The sequence below is a fragment of the Accipiter gentilis genome, chromosome 9, assembly GCF_929443795.1.
Source record: "Accipiter gentilis chromosome 9, bAccGen1.1, whole genome shotgun sequence".
NCBI lineage: Eukaryota > Metazoa > Chordata > Aves > Accipitriformes > Accipitridae > Astur > Astur gentilis.
The window spans coordinates 41,212,090-41,227,352 of NC_064888.1; the positions used below are offsets into that span (position 1 = coordinate 41,212,090).

The following is a 15,263-nucleotide window of genomic DNA, read 5'->3' on the forward strand; positions in this document are numbered from 1 at the left end:
TGCTTCTCGTCTCGCGCTGTGGTTAGTTGCAGCTGATGCCACCGTGGCAGAAGACAGCTATCTCTGGCTGTGCCATCTCTCCTGAAGGAAAAAGAGCACGGTCCAGGGTTAGGAGTGAGCCCTAGGGCCCTGCACTCCCTCTGTGCAAGACAATTTGCAGGTTATACGTTAATTAGATCCATTAGATCAGTGCCCCAGTGTTACCTGTTGGTAGCTTTAGGAATATCAATTTTCGCCTTTTTTCCCTTACGTGCTTGACTTGAGCTAAAATGTTGACCTCTATTATTTAGCTCCATGTCCACTTTCTTCATCTTCCCTATCTCTCTCTGCAAGCCCTGTACTTGCTTTGTACAGGCAACTACATCTGAATACCAGCAAAAAGTATTTCAGCAGCACTTTCTGAGCTATAAAAGACCACGCCATGCAGCTGAACGTTATTCCGAATACCCCATACCTCTCAGTGAATCATGTTTGTATGGTTAGGCTATGCTGGTAACCGGTACAGGTAAGGTGAAGGAAGTTTAATACACCTTGCCAACGCTCAACCAGTCAAGCAAGCATGGAGGTAAGCGTGTGCATAACGCTTGCGATGGTGCTGGATAGGTCCAGTTAATCAGTGTTTTTAAGCAGAGATGGTTTGACGTCAGCGAGACCACTCAAGTACTTTGCTGAACTGGGGCCGGGGGCGGCGCAGGAGGGAGGGTAGTGCTTGTCCGAGCGTTCTTAACCTAATGACTTCATTTTCACTTGCTTGTAACTTTTTTCAGGTTTTTATATTTTGGGTTGAAAAGCAAGTGACTGGAAATCTGGATTTACCTTCTTCTTCCTGATTTTATTTTTTTAATCTGAACGTAAGCACTGAAGCAGATTGGCTATTTAGGCAGCGCTACGAAGTTATTTAAAGCTGTGTATGTAACCTTATGTTTTGTGTGCAGACTGCAGGGAAATCTTGCTGCCAACAATGACAGATCAGCTGAAGTATCACTTGGAAAGACAAGAAGATTTGGAGGCTTGTTGCCAGTTGCTGAGTAACATCCTGGAAGTGCTGTACAAGAAAGACGTGGTTAGTATCGTACGGTTCTGTGATGATTAGCACTTAAAAGAAATGGATCTTAGTAGAATGAATTAAGCAGGTAACTCCTGATGGCTTAGTTTTTCTTTCCCCCCACCCAACCAGTCTCTCTTAAGTCTTCTTTTTAGGTGTCCCGTGATGAGGATGTGTTGTGTGACATCTCAGCATGTTTCTTACTCTTTCTGAGGCACATCCAATACAGCGCTCTTACTCAATAACACTTCTCCAGACATTGGTTAGATAGTGAGTAAACAGATATTCTTAGGACTTCAACCTGTCTCTTACATGGTGTTTAGCCTCTGCCAGGTGGAAAATGTTTGGTTTGGTTTGGCTTTTTATTTTCCCCATGAGCATTTTGGGAAACGCACATTTGAGTTGTATTGATACTGGCCTGCCTAGGCCAGTCTGAAGGAGGGGGTGGGTGTACACACACGCACGTACCCACACACGAACATACACTTTTGCCAACACAGTAAACTTGCGTAGCTTTTTGAAGTGCCATTTCAAGTTAGCTAGTGGAATTCTCCACCTCGGTAAGAGATAAGCTGAACTTGGAAAGTGGCGGCTTCTGCATAAACATTATAACTGGTGTAGTTGTCTTAGCCATTCAGAATGTGCACGTATGTGAGACGGTTGCGCGTGAGAACCTGTGCAGTGCCCTGGGCTGGTAGGCAGATGTGTATCTTGCATAATAGTCCCTTTTTTGTCTTTTCATGACTTCACACAAATATGCAAATACTAGTGCTTTGCCAGAGAGCTGTAATGATTTGGTGCTCTCTTAAAGAAGTTTGGGCTGATGAGGCTGCTGCCTGAACCTTCAGTCCTATGCAGAATCATACACTAATTTAGTTGGAAAGGACCTCAGGGGTCAGCTACTCTCACATTGTCTCTAGCATCTTATTTAACTACGTTTTTTGGGCTCTTTCTGATTTGGTTTCTTTTTTCAAGTGGTTCTGTGTGACTGCTTCAGAAAGTGGGTTATTTTAAAAAAGGAGCTTGTTTTTGACAGCTTGGCTCCTTCCTGTCACTCTTTGTTGTTGGCTGCATTTCTCCTCGTGGTAGCAACTCGCTCACGGCTCCACCATCTCCTGGGCTGAGCCCAGCTGGAGTGGGGCTGCAGGAATGGCAGGAGCAGAGCCGAGATGGAGAAGGGGACGGGGAAAGGAAGGAAACGCTGTGAGTGATTAGCTATGTAAAGTAAAACTGAAGAATGGGCAGGAGCAGCACAAGTGCCAGGAACGCAAAGAGGAGGAAAATCTTGGAGAGAAAGGAGGGAGAGCTGAAGGGTGGAGAGAAACAAGGTGCCGAGATAGATGCATTCTTCCGTGCAGATGCTCTTGGTACCAGAATTGTAAGGTTTATCCTAAAGACGGGTCTGTCAGCAGCAGGAAGAAGAGTCTATACTGGAGCGGTAGCTGTGTATATACGTACTGAGCGTAGCTGGTTCTTCAAATACGCAAATGCGTATTTTGTATATGCAAGTCTGCCTTTGGTAATTAAACAGAATCCAGTGATAAGATGTGGGTTATTGTACGGGTCCAAGGGCAAGAAAGAAAATGGTTCATCAGAATGTTTGTTTGATGGTCAAGAAGCAACACAAAGATGCTGTTTTATTTACATAATTATCTGCAAAAACGCTTGCAAATGTTGGTGATAGAATTGTTTCCTTTTTCCATCTCACAGACCACTTTTGAAGTCTTCTCCTTCAGGCTAGTGAAAACTATGAAGGAGCCTGTTTATAAAGTAAAAGATGGGAGCGAAGCTCATCTGTTTCTTTCTCCTTGTTATGTGTTTTTGGCTTCAGCTCCTGTAGCCGCCATTCTGCATGAGATTTCTGAACTTGTTCTTAAAAGCTGGTCGCACTAAGTACTTCGTTTTCAACTCTTTCAAAAATAGTGGCGGATTTATTCAAATACAGAAATATCAATTTGAAACAATCGACTGAAATAGCAGCTCCATAACCAAAGCTTAGCTTTGCTTTGCTTTGCTGTTTCTTTTAATTGAGCTGTTGCACAATAGCCCCCCAGATTTCGTAATGCCTATGGGCTTTTGATGTTGGAAAAATGACTTAGGAAAATAAAATTATTAGGTAACTAAATGTCATAGGCTTTGTTATATTTCCAGGGACTTGCCGTTCATTTAAATAATTGTAACGGTACATGTTAATTTATCAGTAACATGTATTAATAAAATAGACTTTGCATGGTGTTTGTTAAAATGGGAGACTAATTTTCTGCTTTTGATCAGCAGCAGGGAGTGATGTTTTATTTAACTTTCACAAGATGGGCAGATTTAAAGGGAAGCGTAAATAGTTCAAATGTATTGGTGTCTGTTGTATCTAGTTACCACTAATTTATTCTTTTTCCTTAGGGGCCAACACAACGACATGTCCAGATAATCATGGAAAAGCTATTGAGGACAGTAAACAGAACAGTCATTTCCATGGGACGTGATTCAGAGCTCATTGTAAGTGTCTCTTGATGTAAACTTAAATACCTTTGTCACATCTTTTTGAACCTGACTGTAATAGGATTTCAATCCCAGGTGACCCAAAGCAATCAAAAGCTTCTGCAACTGTCTTTGCTGTAAAACATTGGCTTGTAATTTTTGTGTGGTTTACACAAGGGGGGAAAAGATACTTGAAAAATATCGGGTGCCAGGTGATTAGCCAGATTTTAGAGGTCTGTGTTAACCAAAACGATGTATTATTTGTAACTAGCCAGCTGAAAAGTGTGGAAATGGAAGACTTGCATGCTTGTTACTACATTAGCAATCATCTGACTCTACAGGTATATACTTGCCTTTTTTGACAACAACTGAGATAACCAAGATAATGGCAGTATTCAAATGATTGAAGAATAGAGCCCCAACTTATTACATTTTGACAACCTAGAGGAAGGGCTGCTGCAGTAGCTGCAAGTTACTGTGTTCCACTTCAGTGGCATAGCGCTGTGATTGCGAAGCCTGAGACTTCAATTTTTCAACTGTATCATTAATATTGGTCTAAATAATGAAAAACAAACAAAAAAAAGTGAGGCCTATTGATACCTAAATTGGGGATAGATCTTAGTGTGGTTTTGGGAGTCTCACTGTGTGTTTGCCTTTACCTTATATTGTTTTTTAGGTGTCTGCATCTGGCAACTGATAGTAATAGCAAACTGGTCAAAGCGGACCAGATTTCTTATCGGTCTGAGTAACTGTCCTATTCTACGTTAATTTGGTTCATTTGGTTCGATACACTGATTTCTTTCTTAAAAAAGGGTTTATTTGTTAGTCAGATAGATCTGAGTCCATTAGCACTTTCTTTTTTTTGCTGTCCCCTTTCTTTTCCAATTTTATTCTCTCTGTAATTGCACAGAGTGATATTTGAGTTTTTATGAGGAGGCTGTCTGTCCTCAGCACATCTTACTTATCTACTGCCGTCCCATTTACTTGGCATATGGTGGTGCTTGTGTTGGCAAATATATTGCAATTTTAGTTTTGTCTTCAGTGCGTCATCTGCTGAGTTTTTTTTGTCTTTCACTTTTACCACTTTGATTTGCTGCAGTAGTTTTTGTTGTAAGAAAGTGATAATGGATCACCAGATCCACCGTTGGAGCAAGAAATGGTTAGAAGTAGAGATCATTCTTACAGAATATTCTCGTGCTGGGATGTGTTTATATGTGATTGTTACTTTGTGTGTTACCACAGAAATTATTAACAATATGCAGAACTCCACTTCTTCCCTCAGTTGCACACAAGGTGTATTCTTGCAAGACATATATACAGGAAACTTCTTCAGATATAATTAGGATGTGAATTAATTATTATTTTGATGAACATGATTTAGTTGATATTTTAAAAGGTTAATTATTCCTTTTGCGTTTATCAAATTATATTTGAACACTTCTCCTGTATATATTTTAACTAAGTACAGTTGTATTAAAAATATCCATAGTGATCATGAATACAGCTTGAAATCACTCTATCCTCACACTCTATCATTATGTAATGAATATTAATAGGATGGGCTATTTTCAAGGAGTACTTACTCCTATCTTAAAATGTAGTGCGTGGTGGAAAGCATGTTCCTGTAGTCAACCAGTAAGAATTCATTTTTGTGGCATCAGCAAAGTAGGAAGAGTAAAATGCAAGTGATAATTAGCAAGCATAACCTGACTTCTCTTGGATCAGAATCAGGTTGAAATTATGTATTAAGTTTTCTTTTGTCAATACTAGTATGGTTTTACCTGGAACTTATATTAGAGGACTAACCATAAAGGATGAGTAGAAGGAAGGAATTTTAAAAATAAAGGATCTTACAGAGGCATAATTTAAGTAACAAGAACTTTTTTCAAATGAAGTAAACTACAGAACATAGCAATTTGTTTCTTATATAAAGAGAGCTATATTGTGTACTAAAGCTGGCATGTTTTCACCTTGAAGAAATACTTAGCTGTGTCATCTTCATCCAAAACCTAATGTTGCATAATACGCTTGAAATATAAAAAAAATACCTTGCATCTGAAATACGGAGAAACTGGCATTTACTCCTGTAGATGTGAACTATATAGCCATTAAGATTTATCAGCTGTTAGCTTCATTCTGGAAGCGTTCCTCTGAGGATCCTGCTCTGAGTAGCTCAAACAAACGGAAGACGCGGTCCTTGTCGGAGACAAGACTTCTGTAGCGATACAGAAACATAGATTCATAATCCCCTTGCAGGGTCAATCAAGTTCATTTAATTTCACATTCTTTATAAACCTCTGGTCTAATCACCGTGGTGGAACTACTGTGGCATTTGGGATGCAGGAACTTTGGGACCTATAGGGGTAAACATCAAAGACAATTGTTTTGTAGAAATTGTTTCAGTTTACATTTTAATAATATTCTTTGTATATACCCTTCTGCGTTTGAGGCTTGCGTGACTTAAATACGTTGGTTTTGACTGTATGATAAGTCAGTGAGAGCTGGTGTTTCTGAGAGGCCGGAGTTCTACGTGATCAGCAGGGGACTGGAAAGAATTTAAGTAGTCAAGTGAAAATGGAGTTAACTTGGAACAGAGGCGGAAGTGGAATGCTTAAACATAATGTGATTTTAGGTTAGTGAACAAAAATCTTCAGTAGCAAGTGAGGTTGCTAGCTATACTAATGTAATGGGAACGTAAGACACGAAATTTACTGTTTCAGGAGGATATGCGTTTAGAGGCTATTAAAGATACCATAAATAATTCAGATTACTTTCTGTACTTTATAACCTATGGATAGGGTTCTGTATGTCTGATACTGAATGACTGTTACTGGGACAGTTTCCTTTGGAAAAACATTGACAGAAGATGGGTGAGTTGTACTGCCTACGTGACCAAAACCCCGACCTGCAGGGTAAGGCAAGGGACCAGCCCGAGCCTACGGCGGTGGCGGGACCAGCGCAGTGATCTGGTCAGGTGTATGTGTTTCACTGTGCTACAAACGCTCCACCGTAATCCAGGAAAGAAGAAAAGAGTTTGGTGACTCTTACCTGAGGCCTGTCATGGCTCCATCTAAATATGGGAGGTATTGGATATGACCTTTTAATGTTTTTTTTTGGTCTTCAGTATTCTTCGAGGCTGCATCTTGCATCTGTGGCAAAGCTTCTGTCTGTTAAACCTTAAATTGCCGGTTAACTGTGTTTAATTACAGGAGGTGCCTTATCTACAGTGTGGAACAGACTGGAAAGATTCTCCAATAGTCTGTTTTGACTTCGCACAGCTTTTGGTTTTTCTTTTGTATTTCTGCTTCCTTAAATGTGTGAGTTTCTAGATAAAAATCATAAGCTATTTTTATCATATACCTTCCAAAGAGAATTATCTTGAAATAAGACAGACGAGTTGTAAGAATCAAAGCTAGACAATAAATAAAACAGAGTATAAGTGATAGATTAAAATCTGGTTTAACCATAATTTTTGTAGGAGTTGGTAGCAAGATGAATTGCAGTTAACATTTGTGACACTGCACACTTTCTTCTAGCCTCCAGAACTTGTAAAAACAAAACAAACAACCAACACCCAAACCCTCAGTTTCACTGGTGTCTGTATTAAATAAGATTAAGCACAGACTGGCCACTTAGGTTGTTTCAGTGAAAGCAGTGAATTTATATACTTGGAAATTAGCATTAGTTTCCAGCCGGCCATATCAAACGACTTTTTAACATGCAATAAAAACGTATTGTCACCATTTTAATTCTCATTATTTTAGGCTACTTTTTCCTCTGGCAATCTCACGGTGATTTTTACTTGGTCTGTTTGCTGACTGAGTAGAAGGTTCTGTGTGGGTTGTTGTAGTGAAGGTAAGAACCAGCTGCAGCCTGTGGGTGCCGAGTTGTCTGATGCGGGGCCGGGGTTCATTGCTGCTCACAGAATTTAGCTGCTTTGGGCTACTTCTGCATGTGCCTGGAGCTAGTCCTGCTTGTGACGCAGTACGAAGTCGCCTATAACAAGACCACAAAATCTTTCATACTGAAGAACATGTTATCTAAAAAAAAAAAAAAGGTAAATTAAGCATGCTTCCTTGTCTGTTTTGAAGGATAATTTTAAACCATCTCTTTCCTTGCCTAGTAACTTTTGAACAACGTTGTGTTCCATGGGAGTCAGCGTATTGGCCTCCTTCAGTAAATCAGAATTGACTGGCCACGATGGTAGGTCCAAAATGACATCATGATTACTCCCCACTTCCTTGTGGTCAGCCTCTTGGTATGTTTCTCATTTAGAAAGCCAAGAAAAACAAGCTGGTTGCTGAACTCTTTAATTTCAGAAAGGACATCCAGATGGGGTTTTTGGATCCCTCTGTGTACAATTTTTGGAAGATACTTCAGTTGGCAGATTTGTGCAACTGTGCGATGATCATCTGTGAAATAGGCAAGCTTGATTCCTTTATACGGTGGAAGAAATCAAATTCGTTTTGATACAGAAAAAAATCTAGCTCACAGATATAAGAGCAAAGAAGTGGCTGTACTCCCAAGAGACTCTGTCCTTAAGAGCAGTGGCTCTGAAATATAGTGAACAAAGTCAGTGTGAACACCTGCTGTGATCGGGGAAAAAAATGCTATTTTAGATTCTCCTGGGATGTGACTAGGAGGCAGTGGACGGGAGAGGACTTTTATGACTTCACTGTTGAGTGGAGCGTTTCCCACGTCAGTTCCCCCCCCCCCCCCCCAACCCCCTATGCTTTAGAACAAGGATGTGGTGAAACCGAAAGAGAAATGCTGTGGAAATCGCCAGAAAGTGGAGAGAGTCAGTGTCTTGTGGTGCGAGACGTGAAAGCCGTCTGAGGTTAACAGAGAAGATTTAGAGGTGCCCCTCGGTGGTAGCGGAGGAGAATCTACGTCGGGTGAAGACGACACCCGTCAGAGGGAAGAGGAGGAGCTGGTGGCAGCACGGGAGAGCGAGCAGCCTGAAGTAGAGCAGAGGACGTGCGCTGGTGTGGGAGGTGAACGCTGGAATAATCGATCAGTCAAAGACGGTGGTGGATTCTCCGTCTCTTGGCATCTTCAAGGCAGGATGCCCTTCTGGAAGGCAGTAAAATACGAGTCTAAGTCTAAGAAAGATATGAGTTATTGAGGGTCACAGGAGAGAGTTCGGGGGCTAAAAGTGATTTAGGAGTTGAAGCTAGATGTAAATCATCTCTCTGTGCCTTAAAATCTGTCAAGTTAGGATTAATGGGTTCCAAAATGTTGGGGAGAAAGCTTTATTGTCTTCACCGGACTTCTACCATGTAAAAAAACTATACTATGTTTTACTGAATTGCATGTCGTCTTATCTTTCAAAAACATTTGAAATTACGTATTGCAAAATAAATTCAGAACAACTGAGGTGGTGTTTGGAATGACGGGCACGATTTTGTTCCATCACTAATACTGAGCTTTTTTTATGTTGTAAAATGTAGTATCACTGATGCAGCGAATGGGTATGGAGTATGTCCTAGCAATGTTTATTGGGACAAACTGCATTCACCTAAACAAATTGACAGCAAATTTCTAGCAGTCCAATTATTTTAATAAGCCACAGTTGTATTTTATGGATGCTGAAATAATACTAAAAATCTTTCCATGCAGTCTGTTTCATTCTACTAGAACAGAATTGTGTCGGTATAGCAGTTATATTTTTAGTGGCAATCCAGTTAACAAATTCCAGTAGTAATATATAATTCGTGCTATTATACAGATACTAAAGAAATGGTATAATCTAACAGAGTACTTGATTTAATAGTGTTCACGAAAAATGAACCTATTTGATTTTGAAAAAAATAATTAACCTTTAAAATGTAGAGTGAAATTAAAGGCATCGACAGTGGTTTTGCATCTTAAGCAAGAAAAAGCAAACACTTTGTACCAATGGTAGGATTTTTCAGTTTTAATCATGATTTTTTTTTCAGTTTATCCTGATTTTTAAACTATTTTTACAGTGACTTTTTTCTTTTAAGAAAACAAGTGATACTCACATGAATAGTGTTTCCTAATAGTTCTAAAACAAAGAATGTAACTGTTGCTTAATGGAAATTATACGGACTCAGAAAATAGCAAGTAATATAAAATCACTGCAGTATTTATTGACTAAAAAGTATTTTTAAGCATGATATGGGAGAAGTGCATATAGCAAATTAGTGTATGAAAGTGCATGGTATTGTCAAAGTGAATTCAGCAAAGCTACGTTATGTGCCACATTGAAAGTAAAGATGCATTTTCTTTGTTATTATCCTCATACCTGCATTTTATAAGATCTTCTACATTAGGGTGAAAATAGCTTTGTCAGTCACATTCAACTAAAAGCTCTAAAGAATTAGGTTTTTCTCTCGGTGTCTAGCTAACCTGAGCCTGAGTGATTCTAAATGTAATACAATATGATACATTTTACACACTTGCAAAAACATTTTATTACAAATTACATTGTATGGTACGATATAACACGATATGTAATTTTAAGCAAGACTATATGTATGTTAGCTTTTCCAGTTTTAAAAAAATGTAAAAAATTAAAAATTTGCAACTTCTTAAGAAAATAGCCTGGACATGTACAGAACACGCCGTGAGAACTTTCACTTTTAGCTCTTATATGTTTCACCAGTGAATTTTCCTCTATCGTTTCAAATGATTACAGAAGACTGGTCTCTGTATGAGTCAGTAACCGCACGTAAAAACAGTTCAGTTTTGTGTCAGAGTCCCTGCACACAAGAACGTTTAGAACAGGTTTATGGGAAAAACTACTGATTCGGTGACACTAACGATTTGTAATTGATTGCCATTAAGAGATGCTTAATTTAATTTCTTTTTAAAAAAAAAAAACCAAACGCTAGACATGTTAGCATGGATGTGTTAATAATTAACACTATTTTAAAATAATGCTGAATACTGTTGTATTTTTCTTGGTAGGTCCTTACTTGATATTTCTTTCTGGTTAGGGGGAAAAAAAAAAGTATTTTCTTGTTTGGAAGTATCTGGGTTTCTAAAACATGTCGGGTGGGCTGTCTTGTAAACAGTTTTATATTTTCAGTTAAAACCAATATAAAATACATGAAACGCATTTTTTCCACATGAAACAATTGTACTTCCTTCCTGGTATACAGGATCACCTTTTCTAATTCTTCACCTTTCACAGAAGTATTTCAGGATATTGTTTGCTTATGTACAAGAACTCGTAGCCCTCTTGGAAGGTTTACTGCAAAGGTGACTTTTTTCCATTAAAGCATGCTGAAATTAATTTTGAGCTGGACATAGACATCTTTTGCATTTCTGTTCCCATTTTAACTTCCTTTTCTTGCTCTTTGCTTTGGGGGGATAAAACCAAGTTATTTTCCTCAAGTTTTCTTGCAGTAATGGATGTGATGCTGAGCTAAGAGGAAGAATAGTGTAAACGAAAACACTTCAAATTCTTTAGTATGTGCAAACTCTTCTGCTAAAGTTTACATTTCTTCCACCTAAAGACTGAAGAATTTGTATCTTACTGATGCTGCAGGGTATGCAATTTCAAAACCAATTCTTAGTAAACCAGTTTGTCACATGACACAGTATGACTCAAATTATCTTAAATCCTTAAAAAAAAGAAGACAACAAGATTCCCACTCCCTGGCCAGTTCTAGCATGAGAAATTTTTCCACAAACGGTCATTGTAGATGCAAGTTTAATGACAGTAGCAAATACTTAAAGGAAAAAGTTGCAGTTCATAATTCAGAGCAGAATTTTAAGTGTCATTTAGAAAAAAGAAAAAAAAAAAAAACCCCACAACAAAAAACTAGGAAAAAATTGTTTCACATCTCTTCCCTAAGTGTGTTGGTTAGCAAGTACAATTAATAGATTGAGATATAAATTATAATAAGTTGAGAAACCCATCGAGAAGCTTAGTAAATAAATAGCATTTAAAATTACTGCTCCTTCCAAACAGGTTTCAAAGCGTGATGCGTACTATAAATTTTCTGGTGCCTTCTGCAATAGTGTAGAGGCTTTCCAAAGACTGTGTTACAAAAAGATACTAAATTATGGCAAATATCAACAATCCGTAGAGCTTTTGATTGTTCTGTTTGTGGGGTTGGGTTTTTTTTCTGTGCCAGAATGTGTCATTTAGACCTTTTGGGTACCAAAAGACTAAAAGTGAGATCTAGGACAGATGATTGTCCCGTAGCCTTGACCCTGTCAGCTTGATGTGGTTAAAGGCTTGTCCTGACTTTGGGAGGTTTCTAGCCGCTCACCCCTTGGAGATGAGCAGCAGACTTGTTCGTCTGGTGATGAGGACACAGCTAAATTAGAAATCATGGTGCGGTGTCGAAATTTGATAGCTTTGAAGTCTACATTGCATGAAGGCAAATATACATATAGTCACATCTTGGAGATTATTCTTGGTCTTGGACCACATGAAAAATTGTGCTTTGTCCAGGATATATGTGCTGAAAACTGCACTCCCCGATCAACATGGATTTGTAAAACTGAAGACCATTGCAAACATAAGGCTTGCTTGCTTTTTTTTCCCCCTCGTTATTGTTAAAAGACAATAAACCAAACCCCCCAAAGGCTTTAAAACAATAGTGATATTTAGCTGTGTACAGGATGACAGCCTACAATTTAACAGGTTAGAATGTGATGCTTTCAGATCTAAGGGGGGGTGGGGTGGGGGAATAGTTTTACTTTCCATCTTTGTACAAATTTCAATTCAGGTTTTACATCCCACATTGGTGAACTGCAAATAAAAGTTGGCAAGGTATTATCTAACGCCTTGCTTCTGGACATTAGTTTATAGGTACAAAGGCCTTTTTGGTACATACGGTGAGAACTGAACGCTGCCAGAATGGTCAGAACTACATTGGCCGGTAACACTGATCAGTCTACCAAGATCCCGTTATAGACGATTGATAGAACTCCAAATATTTTTCAAAGAAGGCCTTGAACTCCACATGTAATGGACTTGGGTTAAAGGAACCAGAGTTTCCATCTTCCATGCTTTTTTGATTCAGTTTTGGATTTTTGCTTGGGAGTTGAGGAGTAGCTCTCCTGAGAATAAGGCAAAGGTGCAACCTGAGTTTCCTCAATAGGATGAAGTTTTCTCAAAACTGGCTGTAGTTTATCTTCTTGCTGTTTAAAATCCAATTCCACGCTAAAAATAGGAAGAAAAAAAGCAATTAATTACTAATCATGACGATAGAAAGATTTCATTTAAGCCAATGTCTGACACCAAAATACAAGTGCTTAACTTATGAAATTCAAATACAAAATAGATGTTTAAATCAGACCTACACATTTCTTACACCAAAAGTGAAGGGGGGGTGGGGGGGGGAAGGAAGGTCAAAAAAATGACATATTGCAAAAAAGAAATAGGAATGGGATTGTGCAAACAACTTCTTGCTGTTCAGGAGGGCCTTGAGGATTATGGTAGAAGTACTGTGATGTGATTGAAAACTAGCAATACTACTTTTCCCCTCATCTCTGTAGAGAAGTGCTCTTTCAGAGGGCTCCAGGCTCAGTTCTCCCTCCTGCCCGCGTGGTCTGGGAGGTTTGGGTGGCAGCCGGGCACCTGCATCCTTGTGCTTTTGAGCAAAGCTGACGAGTTGGCCATAAGCAACCAGGCTGTCATGGCAATTTCTTTACCTTAGCTGTTTCTTGCAAATTTTACCATGAGCTAGGCTAGTTTCACCAAACTGTTGTCCTATGTATATAGTCATATACAGGTGGAATGAATAAATAAATTAAAAAAACAGTTCTCTTTTTCAGTGCAACCTTTTAGCATATGCTGGCAGCATCTAAACTTAGCCCTGTGATGAGGACAACAACATAAAGTCTACTTGGCCCCCGCTGTAAATGACTGGTGAGACAAACATCTCATGATGTAAATCCGTTTACTTAGTTGACCGTATCTTTAGGTAAAATCGGTAAAGTGGAAGGAACCTGTTTCAGCAGTGGCTAGTGTGTACTTGCTTGTTCCATCGCTACTAAAATTTAATAGAAATAAGGGAAACGCTCATTTAAATGTAAGCTTGTATTCAAAAAATATACTGAAGCTCTAAAGTACAGCTCCTGCATTCTAAACGCTGTCGGCTACAAAATCCTGTCAGCAATTAAGTAACATAACAAAGATGAAACGACAACCCTTATTTCAATAGCATGTGCTACTGATCGTTTCAAGTTTACCTTCTAAAACAAAGGAACCACATTATAAACTTCAGGAAAAGGTTAATTCTGTCTGATAACTCGAAACCGAATCTAGGCCACTTACAAATACCCTGAAACGTCGTGGTTTCAGTTGCATTTGTGCAGCAGCTTGTGGCCGAGTTCTGCAGCGAGACTGTTCGTCCTGTCTTGTGCCTTACGCTGCAGTGTGGCACCTGCGTACCGAAGGGTGAACTTAGGAGACAGGGTAACGTGAGAAGGGTTTAGACACTGCGGTTCATTTATTTCTTCCCTACCTTTTGCGTGGTTTTTTAAACCTAACAGTTCATGACTGAGGTGAAGATTGCGTGTGAATGCATCTGTTGGGGCACTTGAGAGATTGCCCTTTCACCTCTCCACTGAGGTTTTTTTGGTTTTCGTGCTGACTACCTTTGCTACTCCAGCGTTCCGTAAATACGAGGTTATTGTTCCTGGACATCAGTTCACTTCTAATAAGTATGAAATATGTTTTCTGTGTTATTTCTGCTATTGCTTGTTTGGCATACACCACTAGAGAAGTTAGGTCTGCTTTTTCAGGCCTCGCGCTCCCGCCGTAGCTCATCTAAAAAGAGATTTTTAAACTTTTGTTACTACTACCCCTGTCTAGCTTACAGCGAGTGGCACCCCACCTTGAATGCGTGCAAGCGCACAGTACAGAACACCTGAAGTCATTTCAGAGGAAATTCTCTACGTGAGCTGGAATAACAGAAGTTACGGGACATTCTGGTGGACTTCAGTGCTATAGCCTTTGCAAATCGAGCACATGCAATACCACCTAATACTATCTGCTGATTTAGCTGGATTTTATTTTCCTCTTAGGGCGGGGGAGAGGGAATCAAAGATGCTAAGAGAAGTTTGGGATATTTTTGTGCTTCCGTTTTTTGAAGAGCTGACGAGTCTGCCTATAAGGACTTCCAGTGAAGCCCTAGAAAGGGGTGTGGGAAGGGTGTAAGGTCTTTTTTTGCATCTGGCTGTGCCGAGTTTGGTGCTTAGTTTAAGTGTTAAATATGTTCTGAATAAAAGTGTCAGCATTTCAGTGATTTGTATGAACTTTCTGATAGTGGAGGAGAGAAAGACACATTTGGTAAGAGTTCAAGTTAAAAAAAAGTATATCTTCCCCATCTCCATGTTGTTAAGCAGTAAAAAGACATTCCAAATCGAAGAAGATAAGTTTTAAAATTTCAGATATATGCTAGAACTACACCTATGAATACTGAATTTTCAGGATACAGCTGTGTTGGGTATCCTGTTAGTGCAGAAGCACACTACAAGCCTACTGATTAATCTAATATCCATCCTTGTTAATGCAAGAACGATGTCATCGTCAACTTGATAACACATTCCTGTTTGCAGTTCAGCTAGCAAAAAGCAGTTGGTTAGATAAGTGCGGCATTAATTTTGTGGTAAGATTGGGATATTGGTTGATTATGAATGCCCCACCACATAAATGCTTTCAGTAATACAGGGAGGGAATCTTGTGATGAAATACATTCTTCTCCAAGAGCTCTCTAAATCTCATTTGAAGTGGCATGCAAATCTGTGCAGAATT

At 39.2% G+C, this 15,263-nt stretch overlaps 2 protein-coding genes and 1 long non-coding RNA gene across 5 annotated transcripts in view; 2 read left to right on the forward strand and 1 right to left on the reverse strand.

Moving 5' to 3' along the window:
- The window catches only part of DOCK1 (dedicator of cytokinesis 1), a 315,989-nt gene that overhangs the window by 96,325 nt on the left and 204,401 nt on the right, over positions 1-15,263 (forward strand). For all 3 annotated transcript variants that reach the window (XM_049809511.1, XM_049809513.1, XM_049809514.1), the window contains exons 26-27: positions 936-1,063; positions 3,443-3,538. In XM_049809511.1, coding sequence (XP_049665468.1) covers positions 936-1,063; positions 3,443-3,538 — 224 coding nt within the window. The remainder of the gene's footprint in view (positions 1-935; positions 1,064-3,442; positions 3,539-15,263) is intronic.
- On the forward strand, positions 3,561-8,248 carry LOC126042443 (uncharacterized). The gene is made up of 2 exons (XR_007507156.1): positions 3,561-7,375; positions 7,644-8,248. It is a non-coding gene; the product is annotated as an uncharacterized LOC126042443 (long non-coding RNA).
- INSYN2A (inhibitory synaptic factor 2A) overlaps positions 10,853-15,263 on the reverse strand; it is a 48,580-nt gene continuing 44,169 nt past the window's right edge. The window contains exon 4 of the mRNA XM_049809520.1: positions 10,853-12,665. Within this exon, the coding sequence (XP_049665477.1) occupies positions 12,482-12,665 (184 nt within the window). The 3' untranslated portion in view covers positions 10,853-12,481. The remainder of the gene's footprint in view (positions 12,666-15,263) is intronic.